Source organism: Rhinichthys klamathensis, unplaced genomic scaffold (genome assembly GCF_029890125.1).
Source record: "Rhinichthys klamathensis goyatoka isolate OS25496 unplaced genomic scaffold, OSU_Roscu_1.1 h1tg000121l_1, whole genome shotgun sequence".
NCBI lineage: Eukaryota > Metazoa > Chordata > Actinopteri > Cypriniformes > Leuciscidae > Rhinichthys > Rhinichthys klamathensis.
This window is the reverse complement of record NW_026606658.1, coordinates 4,994,449-5,013,050: the sequence shown is the minus strand read 5'-3', so window position 1 is coordinate 5,013,050 and position 18,602 is coordinate 4,994,449. Positions and strand designations below refer to the sequence as shown.

The following is an 18,602-nucleotide window of genomic DNA, read 5'->3' as shown; positions in this document are numbered from 1 at the left end:
ACCTCTCAGGAAGACCTCCCCAACCCTAACCCTAACCCTATGTCCACTAATTAAAACACCTGATTTAACTAATTAAGTCAACAGATAATATATCTAAAGGCAAGTTCTGATATTGAATACATGTGTAAAATGTACTGAGGTTGTTAAGAATTCAATCATTACCTTTAAATGAACTCCAAGGTGCAGGCTGCCTCCTCCTGATTTATGTAATATGCAATAAACAGTAGGCCTATGTCAAGGCCAGACAGGAAGCTGGGCTGAATGCTCTCCTCACACACAACTTGGTCTTCCAGTGTCCACTTGTCAAAGTGTCTCCTAAAACAATACCACATGTGACAATAGTTTATTTTTATTTTTCAGCTTTTTAAATTTAAACTATATTTTATTCAAAGTGCAGGAACTCTTTCTTTTAAATACAATTAACAAAGGAATTATGAAAACAATAAGCAAATTACACACACAGAGTAGGCTATAGCTAAAATATATAGGATATAGGCTAGCCTATATTCATACTGAAATGTAAGGGATTTTTACACCGGCATATTAAACATGCGACACAGCAACATTCAGATTCTGACGCAAGGTTTTAGCAACGGCGTTTTCATTTCGGTGCCCATTTTAACAGATGACTTGATTTTGATTTGATTTACCCCATAAAATAATCACGACGAAGTGTGCAGATCAACACGAAGCTCGTGTGAATACCAACTGTTGTCATTAAAGCATGTAATTCTTCTTAGGAGCCCATAGATCCCGAGGAAGCTGTAATCTGGATTAGCATAGCAATACCAGTTTCTCACAGGATTATTGGTAATACTGTGGTTAGTGTACCTCTGTCCCGCTAGGGGGGTTCGGGGGTATGCTCCCCCGTAAGAAAATGTTGTGCTTTTTAATGTTAAATTCGTCCACTTTGAGAGTTCCATATTAAGAGCTCCAACCCATATTCAGTGTGCAAATTAAACAAAGAAAAATTCAAACCTCGTTTATTACAGTGTCTGTCTACATTACACTACTACATAATAATAGTTATAATATTAATCCCATGATAGTGATAGCATATTGTAAAACAAATGCACTGAAAAACAAAGGAAACTGTCATAATTAGTCTTGTACTAATTTCTATACTTGAAAGAGTATATTTCTATACTTCACTCGCATTAAAGATGTGATTGGGCCAGCCCAGTGTCAATCAAGAAAACACCAATGAGCCGCTGATCTACGTGTTTCATGGGGTGTCAGAAAAAAAACTAACGCTGACTTTTTTTTGACCAGTACACAATGCATTACACCGGCACTAACCCAGCGCCGTCAATTAAGCAAAACAAAACGAATGGGCCGTAGATGTACGAGTTCTATGGGCCGTTAAGACAAAAAACAAAACAAAAAAAGTATGAGATGTATCGGCCCAAAAAACATGTCGGCCCACCGGGAATCTCCCGGTAGTCCCGATGGCATTAGCATGCCTGGACGTCACACTTTAAATCCTACCTGTTGCCTTGGCTTTCACCATGCACTTATTTAGCTGCTGTCGCATCAATTGACATGCCATCTCCTTTCCCCTCTATCTTTTTCTATTTTTAGTCCCCGACAGCTTTTTTGCTTTATCCATCTTTTTCGACGACAGCTCACTAACGTTACTCGTTCCTGCTCGCTCTGCGCTAACGGCGCCCGCTCGCGATATTACAATATATATACCGCTCGTTTTATAACATTGAGGAAATGCAGAAATGATTTAGAAACATGCTCAGCTACAAATACGCAAACAATTTTTTAACCATCACTTTTGATCTAAAATTCGTCAAAATCACTGTCTGTATCTGACAGGACAGTTAACATTGTAACCTAACTTACCTCAGGCTTGCTTTCTGACTTGCAGTTCTCTGTTCGGCAGTAAGTCCAGTTGTCAGACTCGCGGTGTAAAATACTTTGAAAACAATTCTGCCCTACTCTGACTCGGATTGGCTGTCAGGCATTAGGAATGATGATTGTTTTTTTTTAAAGCTGCGAAGTTTATAGAGATATAGCGTGTAAATGCTGGCCATGGCCATGGCCACGACCACGACCCCCCCCCCCCCCCCCCCCCCCCCCCCAAAAATTCTCATCGGATCTGCACAAATCACGTAGGTGACCCATTTTGGTTTTAAAACGGCGAATTTCGCCGAAAGGTGAGGAGTTTTCATGCCTGATGATGACTCTCGAAGGAGAGGAGGCCTGACACACGTAGATGGGACAGCTACCAGAGCTCAGGGAGCGAGGGTCCTAAAACATCTCCTCAGAGAGGGAGGGACCACTTCTCAAGCTCTACCTGAAGGGCTGTTTACATGGAGGCCTCAGCAGGATGACTCTCAAAGGAGAGGAGGCCTGACACATGCAGCTAACAAGCTGTAAACATGGAGGCCTCAGCAGAATGACTCCTAGGCCTACCATACCCTTTAGAAATCAGCCAGGTCTAGCTAGCACAACACAGAGCTGAGGAAGCGAAGAAAATATAACTCTCTGAATCAAGAGAGAGGCTTCTTCCCGATGTAGAGACCAGATCTATCTGCTCGGAACTCTGGAGGATGGAGGCCTCATAATGACAACTCTGAGAATGAGAGGAGACCTACGACATCCTAATGTGCATTTTAGAAATATGGCTGCTGGAGACGTACTAAGCATGACGACCCTAAACTTAAGGGGAGTACTGGAGTCTGCATTTGGGGCGGCCTGGCCGCATAAGCGAGGCTGACACTGGGAGCCTGTCACCCTAACACACCTGCCTACTGGGAGTATAGAGGCCCAAGCTTTGTGAGGGCCCGCTAGAACTCAACCAGAGGTGAAGTACTCTGCATAATGACCCAAGGAACCAGGGAAGTACTAGGCTTACTCGGCGCTATCTGAGAGATGGAGCACTCTAACAAAAACACTAGTTAAACATGCTAAATAGGGGAGTACAATGTCATCCGAAGAGGGGTGGTTTTACTACGGTCTCGAACTTAGAGACATATACTGCCTCACAGCGCTATGGGGAGCAGGGGCCTTAACAAAAGAGACTCTAAGAAGAGGAGGCCTGCCATACTCACACCCAAGTGGTCTAAACTAGTAGAATATAAACACTCTGTCGAGCTCTAGAGAGCGGAGGCCTCAGCAGATAACTCTCTGGAGTGAGAGGAAGCCTAACCACGCCTCTGAGCCCACAGGGAGGGAACCTGCTACCTGTGCTTATCACCACTGCAATTTTTGCCAGAAACTCAGTGAACAAAAGCGACAAAGGCCCTGTAACAAACTCACCACACCGTAAGGGGAACCCATCCTATCCAGGAGGGGAACGGAGGCCGAATAACCCAGTAAATAAAAGATATGTTTTTTTTGTGGAACAGCCTGTCTACGTTCGTTTTAACTGGAGGAGGCACCTAGTGCCAACTACTCTGCTAACGGCACTGTGGGGCTACATTTTTTTTTTTTTTTTTTTGGCTGGTGGGATGTGGTCAGAGCGAAAGAGAAAGCGCTCGTCAAGCCTTCCACGAGCGGCTTCCCCTCTGGCCATGGCAACTCAAGCCTAGTGGTGGCACGCTCCATCACCTCCACCAGCTCCGCATACGCGGGGCAGGGTGGCTGACCAGGTTCAGCCATTTCAGTATCTTCACCTGCTTCAGCCCCATCCAGGCTCGAAGCCAATAGAGCACTGGCTGTTGGACCAGAGGATGCTTCAGAAAGCGCATCCCCGCCCAACAGCACGTTCTCGTCACCCTCCGACGAGGTTTAGAGATTCACTCCTCTCTCAAACTTATTGGCGATCTGAGTCTCCTCTCGGCCTCGGCACGAGGGGGACCTGAACCGCGGGGCAAAGATGACTGTCTTTCTTCCCTCAAGAAAAAAGACAGACGAGAACGGAGCGTTCTTATTGAAAAACGCTCACAGTCCGCGCACTCTGTCCCCTCGAGAACAGAGCGAGCGTGCTCTTCACCCACACAAAGTACACAAAGGTTGTGAGTGTCACCAGGTGTGAGAAATCTCTCACACGGGTCGGCACACTTGCGCTTGTTAGCCATAGTTTCGTTTAACTCACAGTGCAGTAAACCCTGAAGACGAAAAGAGGATGACATGTTCTCTAGGCGCCCCTTTTATACTTCCGGGTCGCGCTAGAGCATGACGTCATGGCTGACGCCGGCCAACAATGTTGTCGTGATTATACAAGTGTTTCAGTCATTAGTCACGCTGAGGCGTTTCCCCTAGCGCTTCTTTGACGCAGTGCGAGTTCCCTTTTGAAAGGGAACACTGTATGACGAATGCTAACACTTAGCAGTTTTAACTGCTTTCAAAACTGATTAAAAGCACATTCAAATCAGAATGATTGCAAACTCTGTGCATTTCTGCCGTAATTCTGCAGGGCCGACTACAGCTGGCACTCCAAAACTGCACATACGAGATTTGTACTAGACATGTTTTTGATGTTTGTTTGTTTGTTTGTTTGTTTTGTATTTATTGTAATTATTCAGGATTTTTTTGTTTTGTTGTTTTAACTTTTTATTTTTAAGTAAATTACTTTTTTTTTTTTTAATTACTAATAAGCATTATTTAATACTGAAGCCACATTTTCAAAACTTAGTATTTTCTGGATTTTGTTGTTGTTGTTTCAACTTCTCATTTTTTGCATGTAAATTACTATATGTAAAGAAATAGAAAAAACAAATAGCTGCATTTCTCATTCAATCTTTATGCTGTAATACAGTCAGTAAAATGAAAAGATCTTATTCTTATCATATAATGAATATTTATGTGAAAAACAAACATTCAAAAGTTCATCATTAATGTAATGTTCCCTGTTGTTTGTGTTTTTTAGGTCAGTGTGTTATGAATGAAATGTATGTTTTCTGAATGAGAATTCTTGCCAGTGTTATGGTGGAACGAGTTTATTTTGAGACATATAATTATGAAGTGTTTTGTTGGTGTGAGTGAGTTTTGGAGGTGAGATTAACTGTATGGCCAAGATTCAGGAAATGCAGACTGTATGAAGAGTTTTGAAAAAGTGGCTTCGGTATTGACCGATACTTGTTAGCAATTGATAAAAACTGTAACACTATAGCCAATGTCTCCAAACTATGTTGACAGTATTAGTGGTTCGTATTGTTTAAAAGTTTATTTCACATTTGTTCAGTTTGTAGTCCTAAAACCCAGGGAGAAATTGCATATTGTGCCATTTTGGGTCAATGGGTTTTCAGAATAGCAGTGCGTCATGACTGAACCGCTGCATACAAAGGCATTATATTACAAATGTGATCTCTCATTATATAAAGCTCTCAAATTGATTATTTCATTTAGAATTTTCAATATTTAATATTAATATATGTGGAATTTATGTGATTCTGTAATGCTAGGCTTTCAAATAATGGCACTGATAAAACGTCAGGTCATCCGTGGATCCCTTGATCACTGATGGTCTTGTTTAAATTCCAAACCTTTTAAGCACTTAAAGTGTGTTCTTTGAAGTGAAGTAACTGCTGTATGATTGATGAAGTGGAATGAGCTCACCCAAACTCTCTCGAGGTCTCTCTTCAACTTGAGGTATCTGTGAGAGTTCTGCCATGCTTCTTCTGAATGATGTTCATTGAAAAAACCCTCACAGTGCTGTATAGGGCAGCATTATAAGATGGTGTCGAGAAATGTGACATCAGGACCCACTCACAGAAAACTATGAAACACCCATTCACAATCATCATATGAGTTAGACCCCTTTGCGGATCTTAAAGCTTCCTAGATCAGAATTTGATGCTTTATTTATCTACTTTAGACATCATATTGTTTATAATAACTGATAATCTTACAACCACCTACAATCATCTATTGTTCATATTGTTTCCTTGTTAACATTTTATCCAAGGTCTTATTGTAGTTTTATAAGCAGAAAATCATTGCATCGCAATACTTAAAATTGGATTGTAATTTTTTCCTAAAAATTCTCTCTGATTATGTTTGGTCAATTGTCATTCTGTGGTCAAGTATTTGTTTTTATAATGAGTGCTATAATGAGTGCAACCAATTTAATTAGAATTAATGTTCAGTCAACCAGCCATAGTAAAAATATAAACCTTTCAGGAAGATCATATGTTTATACATTATCTCTAGCTACACTGCACTGCACTTATATATACACAATATTCAAGAATTATGAAACAGTCAGGGCTATAATTGTCAGGATTTGAGTTTATTTGTTCATGTTTAGAGTTTGTTTTTGACCTGTTTTTCTGTTCAGTTTTCTATGTCAATCTCAGTTTATTTCCTAGTTAATCTTCTAGCTGTTAATTAGTTCAGTCTTCCTCCGTCCCCTGCCTGTTTGTATCATTGGTTACTGATTGTGTTAGTCCATAGTTCAGGTGTCTTGTTAATTAGTCTCATTAGTTCTTCTTGTTTGCCTGTGTAGAGTTTAATCCTGTCTGTTCCGTGTTTTAGAATTCCAAGTATCTTGAGTATTTCTGTTAGTTTGAGTTTGTGATTAACCCTTTGACACGTACGATCACACCGGTGTGATCAGTCTTGGCTGGTCCCTGGAGCGTACGATCACACCGGTGTGATTAGAACGGTCAGTGCATCACGTGACCAACTGCTAAATTCAAACGTGCTTTCGCGCGTTGGCTGGCGCTGAGCCAGAGACAGACGCACTCAGTGCTGTCATATATCACAACTATTGAGTATTTTAAACCACATAATGTTTATTTTAGGTTTCAGACATTTAAATACACATAAGTACTAGCAAAACAGTGATTTTGAATTAGTAAAATAGACACTGATGTCTATGGAAACGGCAACAATAATCATTTCCATTATAATAAGGAAAAACGTTTTATTCATATCAGATACACATTGTGTAAGTAGCTTTACATTTTACCCTATTCTTCTCCTAGTTCACCGGCCACTTACTTTCATGTATTTCGTGAGAAACAACAGATCCGATTCTCTGAACTGTGAAACAAACTAACATGGCGCCGCCCATCGCGCATACAGCTCAACTAACGCGATCGTTATAAAGATGTTTAAACAACAAAACACATCCACTTGCACATATTTGACAATCGGAATATCAGTGTTTCATGTTATAGCTAATACATGTGTGAATATTTTGAATAGAAAAGGAAAAAAGACATAAAAGCAGATCATCACTCATTCAGCTCTGTGTTGTGATTGCGCTGTGTCACGTGACAAGAAATGACGCGTCACCATGGAAACATTAAAGTGACATGTTCTAAATAACGGTCGCCTTGAAAAACTCACGCTGGGGGGTCAGTTAGAATATTTTAAACTTACGTGTGAAAGGGTTTTAATAAAGACTGCTGCATATAGATCCTGTTTCTTCTCTGCTGCAACCAGACCTGTGAGAATTAAAGATGAGTTCCCAGCAATATTTAAATTAATAGCCAATAAACATGGGCTTTTCTATGACAGGTTCGTAACATACCTTTTTCCAATCTGTACAGTGAAAAACCTGTTCACATTAGTGACATTTCCAAGCAATTATAGATTCATAGGGTTACAGGGTTTTTCAATATTATTATAATTACGCATCCACAGTTGCCAGCATGTACAGCTTGAAAGAATTAACAGGTATTTCTGTGTTGATAAGGGAAAAAAATAGTAGGCCATTTTCAGGAGCATGAGTGAGGTGGTTGATTTAAACGTATATGACCTGTAGTATGATTTATTACTCATACGGTATGTAAGAAACAATGTGAAGGACTTGCTTTATAAATGCATGCTGTGCATTATGAAATCCAATATTGTTTCTTTTTTACAGTATTTCTTGGTATTTCTCTCTCTCCACAGGCTGTGAGTTATATGCATTCTGCGGCGCTCTGTTTGGTATCTGCTCAATGATCACGCTCATGGTTATTGCGGTAGATCGATACTTCGTGATCACTCGTCCTTTGGCCTCGATTGGCGTTATGTCACGCAAACGAGCCCTGTTGATACTCTTCGCTGCTTGGGTGTACTCTATGGGCTGGAGCCTGCCCCCATTCTTTGGATGGAGTAAGTGCTTACAAACACTCACTTACCAGGGGCATTTTGTCTATGGAGACAAGAGAGGCATTTCATTTTAAAATTGCATATAAGAAAAAAATTTGTTTTATATTCACAGGTGCGTATGTTCCTGAAGGTTTGCTAACATCCTGTTCGTGGGACTACATGACCTTCAGTCCTTCAGTACGTGCCTACACAATGCTGCTCTTTACATTTGTATTCTTCATCCCCCTCTTCGTCATCATTTATTGCTACTTCTTCATCTTCAGGGCTATCCGTGATACCAACAGGTAAGCACTTTTACCATTTCTATGAGCGTGTTTGACCACAGGTCTGAACCAGCATTTTTTTTGTCAAGGGCAATTGTATTATTTATCAAAAAGAGATCAATTTTAGATTAGTGCTGTGTTACGGTGTTCTTTACAAAAGACAAAGATGATCAAATCTGTTTGTACACATTTGATGCATGTTCCGTCTCTTGTGTACTGAATCTATCTGTTTGTTTACATGTCTATATAATGGGAATAACAGAGCTGTGGGAAAAATCAATGGAGAAGGAGGATTCAGAGACTCTATCAAGAAGATCCATCGAATGCAAAATGAATGGAAGATGGCAAAGATAGCGCTTATAGTGATCCTGCTGTATGTCATCTCTTGGTCTCCATACTCATGTGTAGCTCTTACTGCTTTTGCTGGGTAAGAATCATAGCTTTTTTTTTACATCCTTCTTGATTATGTTATTTAATTAGCATTGACTTTAGTCAACTTAAGCAACTTAAACTGTTAAACAATTTTGACAGATAAACACACACTTCAGTTGTCACTGTGCTTACACATGATCAAGGTAGTTATGTGTAGCCAAAGAGAAAGCTACTTGATACTTGTGCCACAAATATAATAATATTTGTCACATTTCTAGTTTGTTTTGGATCTGTTTTTCAGTTCGGTTCATGTCTGATTCTCATTGTTAATCTTCTAGTCTTTTAATTGGTTCAGTTCTCCTCCGTTCCCTTCCTGTTTGTTTCTATGGTTTCTGTTAGATTTTAGTGTTCTGTTCAGGTGTGTCTTGTTAATTAACTCATCAGCTCCTTTGTTAGCCCTCATGTATCTAAGCCCTCAGTTTCAGTCCGTTCCTGGTCTTGACATTTTGTTGTTATAATATCAGGTTTTCTCAAGTTGGGGGTTCATGAGTGCTTTGTGAGGGAACTTCAGGTGTTCATTAATTTGAAAAAGAAAATAATTAAATCATAAACGTAAAATTATAATAAAAAAACAAAATAGTAAACATTTAGTAAAGGATAAAATATTTAATTTCTTTACCTGCAACTACATTAGATAACCATAAGCAAGCAAATATGTTGTTAAAATATAAGCTTAACATCTCAGGGGATAAATATTAGATCAAAAGTTCATAATCTTTATAATAATATAATATGATATAAAAGACTCTTAGACTCTTTTAGTCTAATGATCAACCTCTCAGAGAAAATGTGTCACAGACTGGGGGGGGAATGGTTTCACTTTATTTGGATGGTCCCTTTAACACATTCAGTTGACTATAAGTAACGTTGCACCTATCTCTACGAACTCTCACTAGAGTAGACTGGTAGGGTTAGGGATAGAATAAGTTGACATGTAGTTGCAAAGTTACTTATAGTCAGTAGAATGTCTGTTGGAGGACCATCACAATAAAGAGTTAGCAGATATTAAGCAGACAGTCTACTAATACTCTAATGAGAGTTGACATGTAGTTGCAAAGTTACTTATAGTCAACAGAATGTTCAAAAGGGACCATCAAAATAAAGTGTTACCAAAAAAATACACTGCTTTGTTTCCATCAGACTTCAGATTAATGATCACATGCACCTTATGCTACATTTCCTAAAAGGACTGTGTGGTTTTACTCATTAACCACCTCTTTGTAATATAATATATCTGTGTGGAGCTGTGATGCGATGTCATGTGGGTTTGAAGAAATTAACGCATTATAATGTGTAATGCTATGTCCCTTTTACTCTTTCCACAGATACGCTGACATTCTCACACCATACATGAACTCTGTGCCTGCTGTGATTGCCAAAGCATCCGCCATACACAACCCAATCATCTATGCCATCACTCACCCCAAGTACAGGTATGATGATGCTGATGAGAGTAAGCCTTTTTACATAGTTATCTATTCTGCTGCATTTATAAAGAATTTGCAGAATATTCATGGATACCAGTTGCTGCACATTCTCATTCATTTTAACAATTTGTTACAATTATATGGTGATTTATATACAGTAACTTCACAGTATACAGCAGCACAAAATAACTGTGGTATAGCAGCATAGTGTTTTTGTGTCAATAAATTGTTGTATTGGTGTGTAACCAGTGGCACGCGATGCCAAGCGTGTTGTGCGGCCAGCGACACCAGTTATAAAACACTTTGGTTCTGCGTTGTAGAGTTACACACAGGACAGCAGGCGGCGGTTCACTTGGAATCTTTCTATTCATCCCCTGATATAAAACACAAATAAGCAGCTTCTTTGAGAGTGAATTGCCTTGTTCTCCATAAAATAAATATGCACACTGATCACCATTTGATCAACACGTGCTCTTATTTTCACATATTTAGCAGAAGACAAAAATATAACTCGGAGTAAAATGACAAAAATAATCACAGGTAAGTAAAATAACATTATACACATGAATTGGAGTAAAATATAGATTTAAAAGCTATAATTACAATAAATATTAAATAAAATTATCAGAAGTCAAAAGAAACCTATACCTCTCCCGTGAGATTACAATGTAAAAGGGAAGAGGATTAAACAGAACAGGAAGTTATTGTTGCGCTAAGAGTTTAAAGATGTCCACAAAGGACAATTCAAATAAAACAAGTTTTTAGGCAACTGAATATCTGTGACCGTTATGTTGATTTGTGACATCACAACAATTAAAGGGGAAAGCACTCGATCAGGCAGCTACATCAGGTATATAAATTAACAATTTTGTGTGAAATCTACTTGATGATACATCTATTTAACCGTATAATTTCTATACCTGTTACAGTGGCAGAAAATTACCAAGCTTACATGATTTTGTTTTAAAATCCTGTATACACTATAGGGGTGGGTAAGGTGTTTTTTTTTTTTAAGCATTATTATGCTCACCAAGGCTGCATTCAAAAACAGTAAAACGGGGAAATATGATTACAAAATAACAATAATTAAATAATTACATTTTAAAATGTAATTTATTCCTGTTCTGGCAAAGCTGAATTTTCAGCATCATAACTCCAGTCTTCAGGGTCACATGATCCTTTAGAAATCATTATAATATGCTGATTTGCTGCTCAATAAACATTTCATATTATTATCAATGTTGAAAACAGTTGTGGTGATTAATATTTGTGTGTTTTTTTATGAATAGAAAGTTAAAAAAGAGCAGCATTTATAAGAAATATAAGTATTTCTTTTGATAAATTTAACACATCCTTGCTGGATGAAAGTATTAATTTCTTTTTTTTTTATCTTACTGACCCCAATATTTAATATATATTATTTTTTGTATTTTATTGTAAGATAAGTTCCTGTTAAATATTGTAAAATCCTGGCAATATTTGACACTGTATAGATGTGCCCAAAAATTGAAAGACCTTGGCAGCATATTGAGGCACTGAAGCACACCGATTCAGTTTCCAGTACAAAGAGACCTGTCCAGTGAAATGAAACATTGTTCCACAAACATGCATGCTGCGTACTTCAAGGCCAGGCAGACCCAAATTGATCAGCGGCTTTGTGTACAGAGTACTAGCACAAATACCTTGAGACGACAGAGGTAGACTAATTCTGACCTTTAAAAGTCAGATTTACTTCAGATTGATCTGCTCTGGATGCATTGGGCCATGTGTTGCTCATAACAGATCTGCGGTGAGCTGCACAAGATTAATGCCTCATGATGAAGGAACTAAATGATGAGGTCATCATTTGCCCATTCCAATTGCCTCAATATGAGATCCTTGTAAAGGATTGATCCGAATTATTAAGTCTGGTTCTGACATAAGACACAACAAACACAAAATCCCCTCGCCCCAATGAACCTTAAAGGATGTTTTTTTTAAATGTCACTATTATTTCATTGAAGGCTATGGAAAATTGATGTGAATTGCAGTTTGACATTTCCTCTTTTCATTTTCCCGCCCTTTTTTACAAATCACCCCTTTCTTTCTCTCTTTCTCTCTCCCAGGTCTGCCATTGCAAAGTACATACCATGTCTGGGAGTGCTGCTGTGTGTACCTCGTAGAGACCGGTTTATGAGCAGTAGCTTTATGTCCACACGACGCTCCACTGTGACTAGCCAGTCTTCTGAGACCAGCAGCAACATGCACCGTGCCGGGAAGGCACGCTTGTCGTCGGTGTCTGACAGCGAGTCGGTAAGAAAACACCTTTAGGCAACAGACTCTATACAAGAATCATCCTTATTTTGCACGTGGAAGAAATACATTTTCTGTGAATTTGCGAGACTTCATTAACCTCTACAGGTAAATAACTAGAAGAATAACAAAGTGGTTTGGGAGAGATATTTGACCCCTGGAAATTATTTTCAAGGGTATACCTTTTTTGATGGCATATTTTTGATCACACAGTTTATAACAAACAGCATTTGGTCAATTTATGTGACAATTCAATTTAATAAATTAAATAAATTTGTCAACCTGGAATTTAATAGGCCAAAAATGTAATATTATGAAATAACAGAAGAATTCACTGTGGAGATATTTTAAATATCTGGGGCGTTTTGATCACTTTTGTTGGTCCTTTTTTGGTTAATTTCTGAACCCTGCAGTTAATAATGTTGACCAAGTACACATTGTAATAGGGAGGTCACCAAGTGAACTGAATTGCCTTAAAAGGATAGTCCACGTCAAAATGAAAATGATGTAATCAATTGCTCACCCTCGTTCCAATCCTGTTTGACTTTTAAAAACATATTTTGAAGAATGTTGGTAACCAAACCATTTCGGTCTCCATTGACTTATATTGTAAAAAAAAAAGAAATAGGCTACTGAAAGTAAATGGGAACTGAAACTGTTTGGTTACCAGAATTCTTCAAAATATCTTCTCTTTTGTGTTCTGCAGAAGAAAGAAATGTATACAAGTTTGGAACAACATTATTGGGTGCATTAATTATGACAGAATTTAGATTTTGGATCAACTATCCCTCATGTAATATGTTGGCCAAACATTCTCTTATGCATGCCATTGGGTAAAGTACGTTTCTGTCCTTCCTCATTCAAATGATCACAGAAATCTCACAATTATTTTTATTTGATTTTTATTTAACCTATAAGCCAGCAGCCATGTCACCCTGTAGCCCAAGACTGGTTGCCCACTGAAGCTAAGCAGGGTTGAGCCTGGTTAGTACCTGGATGCGAGACCTCCTGTTAAAACCAGGATGCTGCTGGAAGAGGTGTTAGTGAGGCCAGCAGGGGGCGCTCACCCTGTGGTCTGTGTGGGTTCTAATGCCCCAGTATAGTGACGGGGACACTATACTGTCAAAGAGCACCGTCCTTCGGATGAGACGTTAAACCGAGGTCCTGACTCTCTGTGGTCATAAAAAAATCCCAGGATGTCTTTCGAAAGAGTAGGGGTGTAACCCTGGCATCCTGGCCAAATTTGCCCAGTGGCCTCTGTCCATCATGGCCTCCTAATCATCCCTATATATATATACTAATTGGCTTCATCACTCTGTCTCCTCCCCACCAATAAGCTGGTGTGTGGTGGGCGTTTTGGCGCAATATGGCTGCCGTCGCATCATCCAGGTGGATGCTGGACATTGGTGGTGGTTGAGGAGATTCCCCCCTCTATGTAAAGCGCTTTGTGCGCCAAGAAAAGAGCTATCTAAATGTAATTAATTATTATTATTATTATTCAATAGTGCACCTCTCCTTATTGGTTCAGCATTAAATGTTTGTTGTGTATGGACAGGGCTGGACGGACACAGAGGCAGATCTCTCCAGCGTGAGTTCACGGCCTGCTAGCCGTCAGGTCTCATCTGACATCCGGAAAGATTTGTCAGATATCAAGCACACCAGCTCTCTGAGGCTGAAGGTCAAGAGCAGAGACTCTGGTATCTTCGACAGAACCTCAGCTCAGAGTCTAACTGAGCCGAGCGTGAACCGGACCAGTGCATACATCAGTGTAAGTGAGAGTCTTCAATGAGTGTCATATCTCACCTCATTAATCAGAAGCTTCTCAGCTCACTCAGCGCTACTTGATTTATGAAATTAGGAAGCCCACATTCATTTTTAGAGAGGAAACGACTCCATCAGATTTAAAATTCATTTGGAAATTTTATTCCATCCTTCATATCTTCATACTGCCCTGGTTTCAGTCAGCGAAGTTCGGTTACAAAAGAGTCCTCAAAAGTGTGCATGGTTGTATGTGCTAATGATGCTCTTCTGATATTTCATTTGACTGTACATAAAGTTTGAGAGAGAGAGATTTGTACTTCTTTCACTGGCTTTTCTCTTAGATGTAGTGGTGCAGATCATCACTTTCTAAAATCTACACACATTTGTTCTTGCTCTGCAGATAAAGATTTTATTTTTAATTCAGCCTCCTGGTATTGCTTAATAATGATACATTTTCTTTTCCACTTGAGTGAGATAAATCATGAGGGAACCTTATCATAAATAACACTTATCATCGAAAGCTCTGTACCCTGACAGTTTCATGCACTGCTTATTCAGTGGCGTCACTTCTAAATCTTCAGTGCAACCATTGTAGTCTTTTTCCAAAAGAAATTACTCTTTTGAGACACTTCTTTTTAGTGAATCAGAAACATACAGTGCAACCAGTGTAGCATGATTCTCAAACGATTGACTCTTATTAAAAAGGTGCCATTAGTGAATTAAACACAATGAGAATCAACTAGTGTACAAACAGTCAGTCAGTCTAGTCCGATTCCTAAATGAATGACTTGCAGAACAAATGAATGGTGAATCAGAAATGTACAGCTCAACTAGTGCAGTCCAATTTTTAAGGAAAACCGACAACCTACAAGCCAGTTATAATTTTGCATTTAGAATTTTTATTTGTCTGAATAGAACTGTGACCCATTTTTGGATGGCGACACACCATTTGAGAACCATTGATCTACTTCACTGAAGGGATTGTACAACATAAAGTAATATCAGACAATAACTCTCTCATGTTAATGGACTTTAAAAAATCCTGCTTTTCTGCCTATCACCAGTCAAAAGGATATACAATGTAATAACATTGTTTCTAGTTTCCAGTCACAGACACTTGATTCTAATAAAAGATCTGCTAACACTTTACCATTTTTTTAATGAAAAGAACTCTAATCAAATTGAATCCGCTCCTAAAGGCTCCTTTTGTTAATATAATGTTAATGCACACGGGTCTTGAGCCAGTAGAGCATGTGAAAGATGTACGGTGTGGATCAGTGCGCATGACATTTCTTTAAAGTGCAGGCTTGAATGAGGGTCCATTACATTGAGATTAAGCCTGCTTTAATTCTCCTGCCCATATCTGCTGGTTTTAGAGAGATAATCCCCATAAACAGAAGCTCATCCCATGTCATCAAGATGAACAGCATCAGTGTGTCCACTGGGTGGCACCTTCTGCTCTGCCCTTCCACCTTTTTCTTTTGACTGGTCACAGTCCATTTAAACACTGTGCGGACTTAATCAGTGATTAAATATCTGAACATTAAGAATGAGAAAGAGAAGTGCTGAACGATGCATCTATGGCAAACCCTCATAATCATCAATTTCATTTGTATCTCCTCTCTCCCTCTTTCAGACGGCAGGCGACAAAGAAGAGATCTCCATGGCTGAGGTCAGCCTGTCCAGTTGTCTCTCGTCCTCTGTAAGTGCTCTTTTCGGACTGGGTTAAGTTCTAAATGATGTTTGAGTTACAATTATTAACATAGGATCCCACTCACTTCATGTACTAATTCAAATGGGATTGAGATCGCTGTATAGTTCTTAACATGGCATTGTCTGTTTTCTGATAGTGAGCGTTAACAGAAGGTCATATAGTACATCACAAAACCCACTGAAATAGACTTCTATGTGATTGAAGTAATTTATTAAAGTGAATGACACTTTGTTCAACAAATGTCAAAAATAGGAGAAATGTGGTGACAATAATAATACACCACAAGCAGATATTCCTGTCAGGATTTCTCAGAAGATGCTGAAAAACAATAGGTAATTTGCTCTGTAATCTTTTTTTGAGGGTGTGTTGGATTCATATTAACAAAATCCATCTGTGAAACACGATATTATCTAACCTCCTCAGGGAACACTAGTCCCATCCAAATAGGTCTAAAATTGATATTACAGCCATGCAGGTCCATTAGTGGTATATTTTGCTATATTAATCTATTTTGTTGTGCTCTTGGTGTAAATCTTGCAAATCTTAATGCATTAATGAAGATGTTTGTGTCCAACAAAATAAGCATAAAGGATTTCATAACACAGATACAGTATTTCAGATGCAGTAGTGTGGATCAGAGAGGCCGAGCTCCACTGTCACAAAGTCACCAGTGTGTCATTATTAATAGAAGAATGGCAAAGATAGCAAGAAGACAACTTGTCAGTGAATGCAAACACATAGTCCAGAAAGTTCATAAGCAGATCAAGCTGAAAAACCCATGTTGCTGAGCATCAACATGACTATGGCAACTTGGCAAGATTTGTTTTCAGTGCACTGTGGGAGTTTTCATTAATCCCACTGCAACAAGCAAGTCCTATACCTGCTTATACACTCCCAGCCTGATCTCATAATTCATTTTTGTACGTTGGCATATATAATGAAAATTATTTACATATAGACAGCTTTTTCTATACATGTAAATTTAGATCATACGACACTGAAAACTGGAGTAATGGCTGCTATAAATTCATCTTTACCGTCACAGGAATTACTTTTTAAAAAACATTAAAATAGAACAGTGGTTCCCAACCCTGGTCCTGGATTACACCCAACACTACAGTTTTGATGTCTCTCTTATCTGACACACGCATCTGAGGTCTTTCTGCTGTGTCTGAAATCGAATACTTCCTTACTATATAGTATGCGAAAAATAGTACTGCAAACAGTAGTATGTCCGAATACATAGTATTGGAAAAAACAGTAGGCGAAAATACAGATGACTTACTACTTCCGCTGAGGTTATGAAGTGCTTGTTCAATGGACACTTTACTATCCCATAAGGCCATATATATATATATATATTCAAATATTATTTAACATTTGTTAAAAATGATTATGTAAGCAAAGCATGTAGCTATGCTTGAAGTCAATAAAACGCAATGTCAAATTGTGAGAACATAATTTTTGACCAGGTTGTCATACTAAAAAAAGTTATTTAAACATTTATTTATTTATTTCCTCACTCACTGTCTTTTCTCTGTCTCACATTTAGCCAAATATGGTCTCAGACAATGTTGATGAGAAAAGACTGTTGGTTCGGATCCCTTCCATCATTGTAACGTCAGAGTCCAGTCCAGCCCTCCTCTCAGTAGGGCGCAGCAGTGGCTCCTCCAGACAGCTCCCAGGTGCTTCGGTGGAGGAAGCCTCTTTCTCTGTGGACCCTGCTAGCATTGACTGAATACGGGCTACACTACCACAGACTTAGACTTAAGGACACAAACTCTTGGTGATCTGACTTGTTCCTTCCACCATTTTGTCTCCTTTACACAGGGCTCAAAATTGAACCTGCATGCTGTTACAACTGACATCTGAAATTTGACAGTGCTGTTATTGTTGTATACTTTTGCCTGTTTCGAGGTGGAAAATGGGTGACCACAGCCTACAAGGTGAACAAGGTCTGTATGTCTATAGGAAAATAGGGTCAGGACACCCTTTCAGGCTTCTTTCAGTGGTGTGGAGATGATCCTCTCCTCTCAGGGAAGAATTTGACAGTTCTAAAAAGCAACAGTGATTCAGTTGTGGATTGACACTGCTCTGAATATGTATTCAGATACATCCATCCCTTTAGTGAGATGCTTCATCCATTGAAGGTTGTGCTTTAGGCCATTGGAATAAACGGTTCCTAGTGCCTGCACAAGGTCAAAAACAACACATGATCTGTGACTTGAAGATTCAAACGCCTAGTTTTTACCCAGCCAGAGATTTTGGTCTCACTATGAAATGTAGAGCCCTGTCTACAGGTGTAAAAGTGGATATTTTGATGTTTCTTTAAAGGTGAAGTGTGTAATTTCATGTACAAATGTACAAATATTTTCATTGTAATGGCTGATAAACGATAATTGGCCGATACTTACATTCTATGCTATTTTGTTTACATTATAAAAAAAAATAAAAAAAGTTTTAAATGAAACAAGAAATTAGGCATCACAGCATTATAATGTACAGTCTGAAAAATGTATATTCATTTTCCGATTTGATAAAGATTACATTTATCAAGACTTCAAACAGATTATCTTTGCCATCATCTAACGTTCACTAGGAACTGCGCATGCACAATTAAATGCCCAATAACTAAAACCTTAAATCTCTAATATTGGGAGATAACTGGAATGGTACAGAATACAGATATATTGTGCACCCTTAATTTTAAAATTG

The 18,602-nt window shown here is 38.7% G+C and overlaps 1 protein-coding gene across 2 annotated transcripts in view; it reads left to right on the top strand.

The window, feature by feature from the left end:
- The window catches only part of opn4b (opsin 4b), a 35,376-nt gene extending 17,134 nt beyond the window's left edge, over positions 1–18,242 (top strand). The window contains exons 4-12 of one of the 2 annotated variants that reach the window (XM_056255640.1): positions 7,798–8,001; positions 8,111–8,282; positions 8,524–8,688; positions 10,019–10,126; positions 12,226–12,412; positions 13,968–14,180; positions 15,810–15,875; positions 17,440–17,572; positions 17,718–18,242. In XM_056255640.1, coding sequence (XP_056111615.1) covers positions 7,798–8,001; positions 8,111–8,282; positions 8,524–8,688; positions 10,019–10,126; positions 12,226–12,412; positions 13,968–14,180; positions 15,810–15,875; positions 17,440–17,572; positions 17,718–17,752 — 1,283 coding nt within the window. In that variant the 3' untranslated portion in view covers positions 17,753–18,242. Of the gene's footprint in view, positions 1–7,797; positions 8,002–8,110; positions 8,283–8,523; positions 8,689–10,018; positions 10,127–12,225; positions 12,413–13,967; positions 14,181–15,809; positions 15,876–17,439 lie in introns of both variants that reach the window. The other variant, XM_056255639.1, reaches the window with a different exon arrangement.
- Positions 18,243–18,602: the final 360 nt, after the last annotated feature.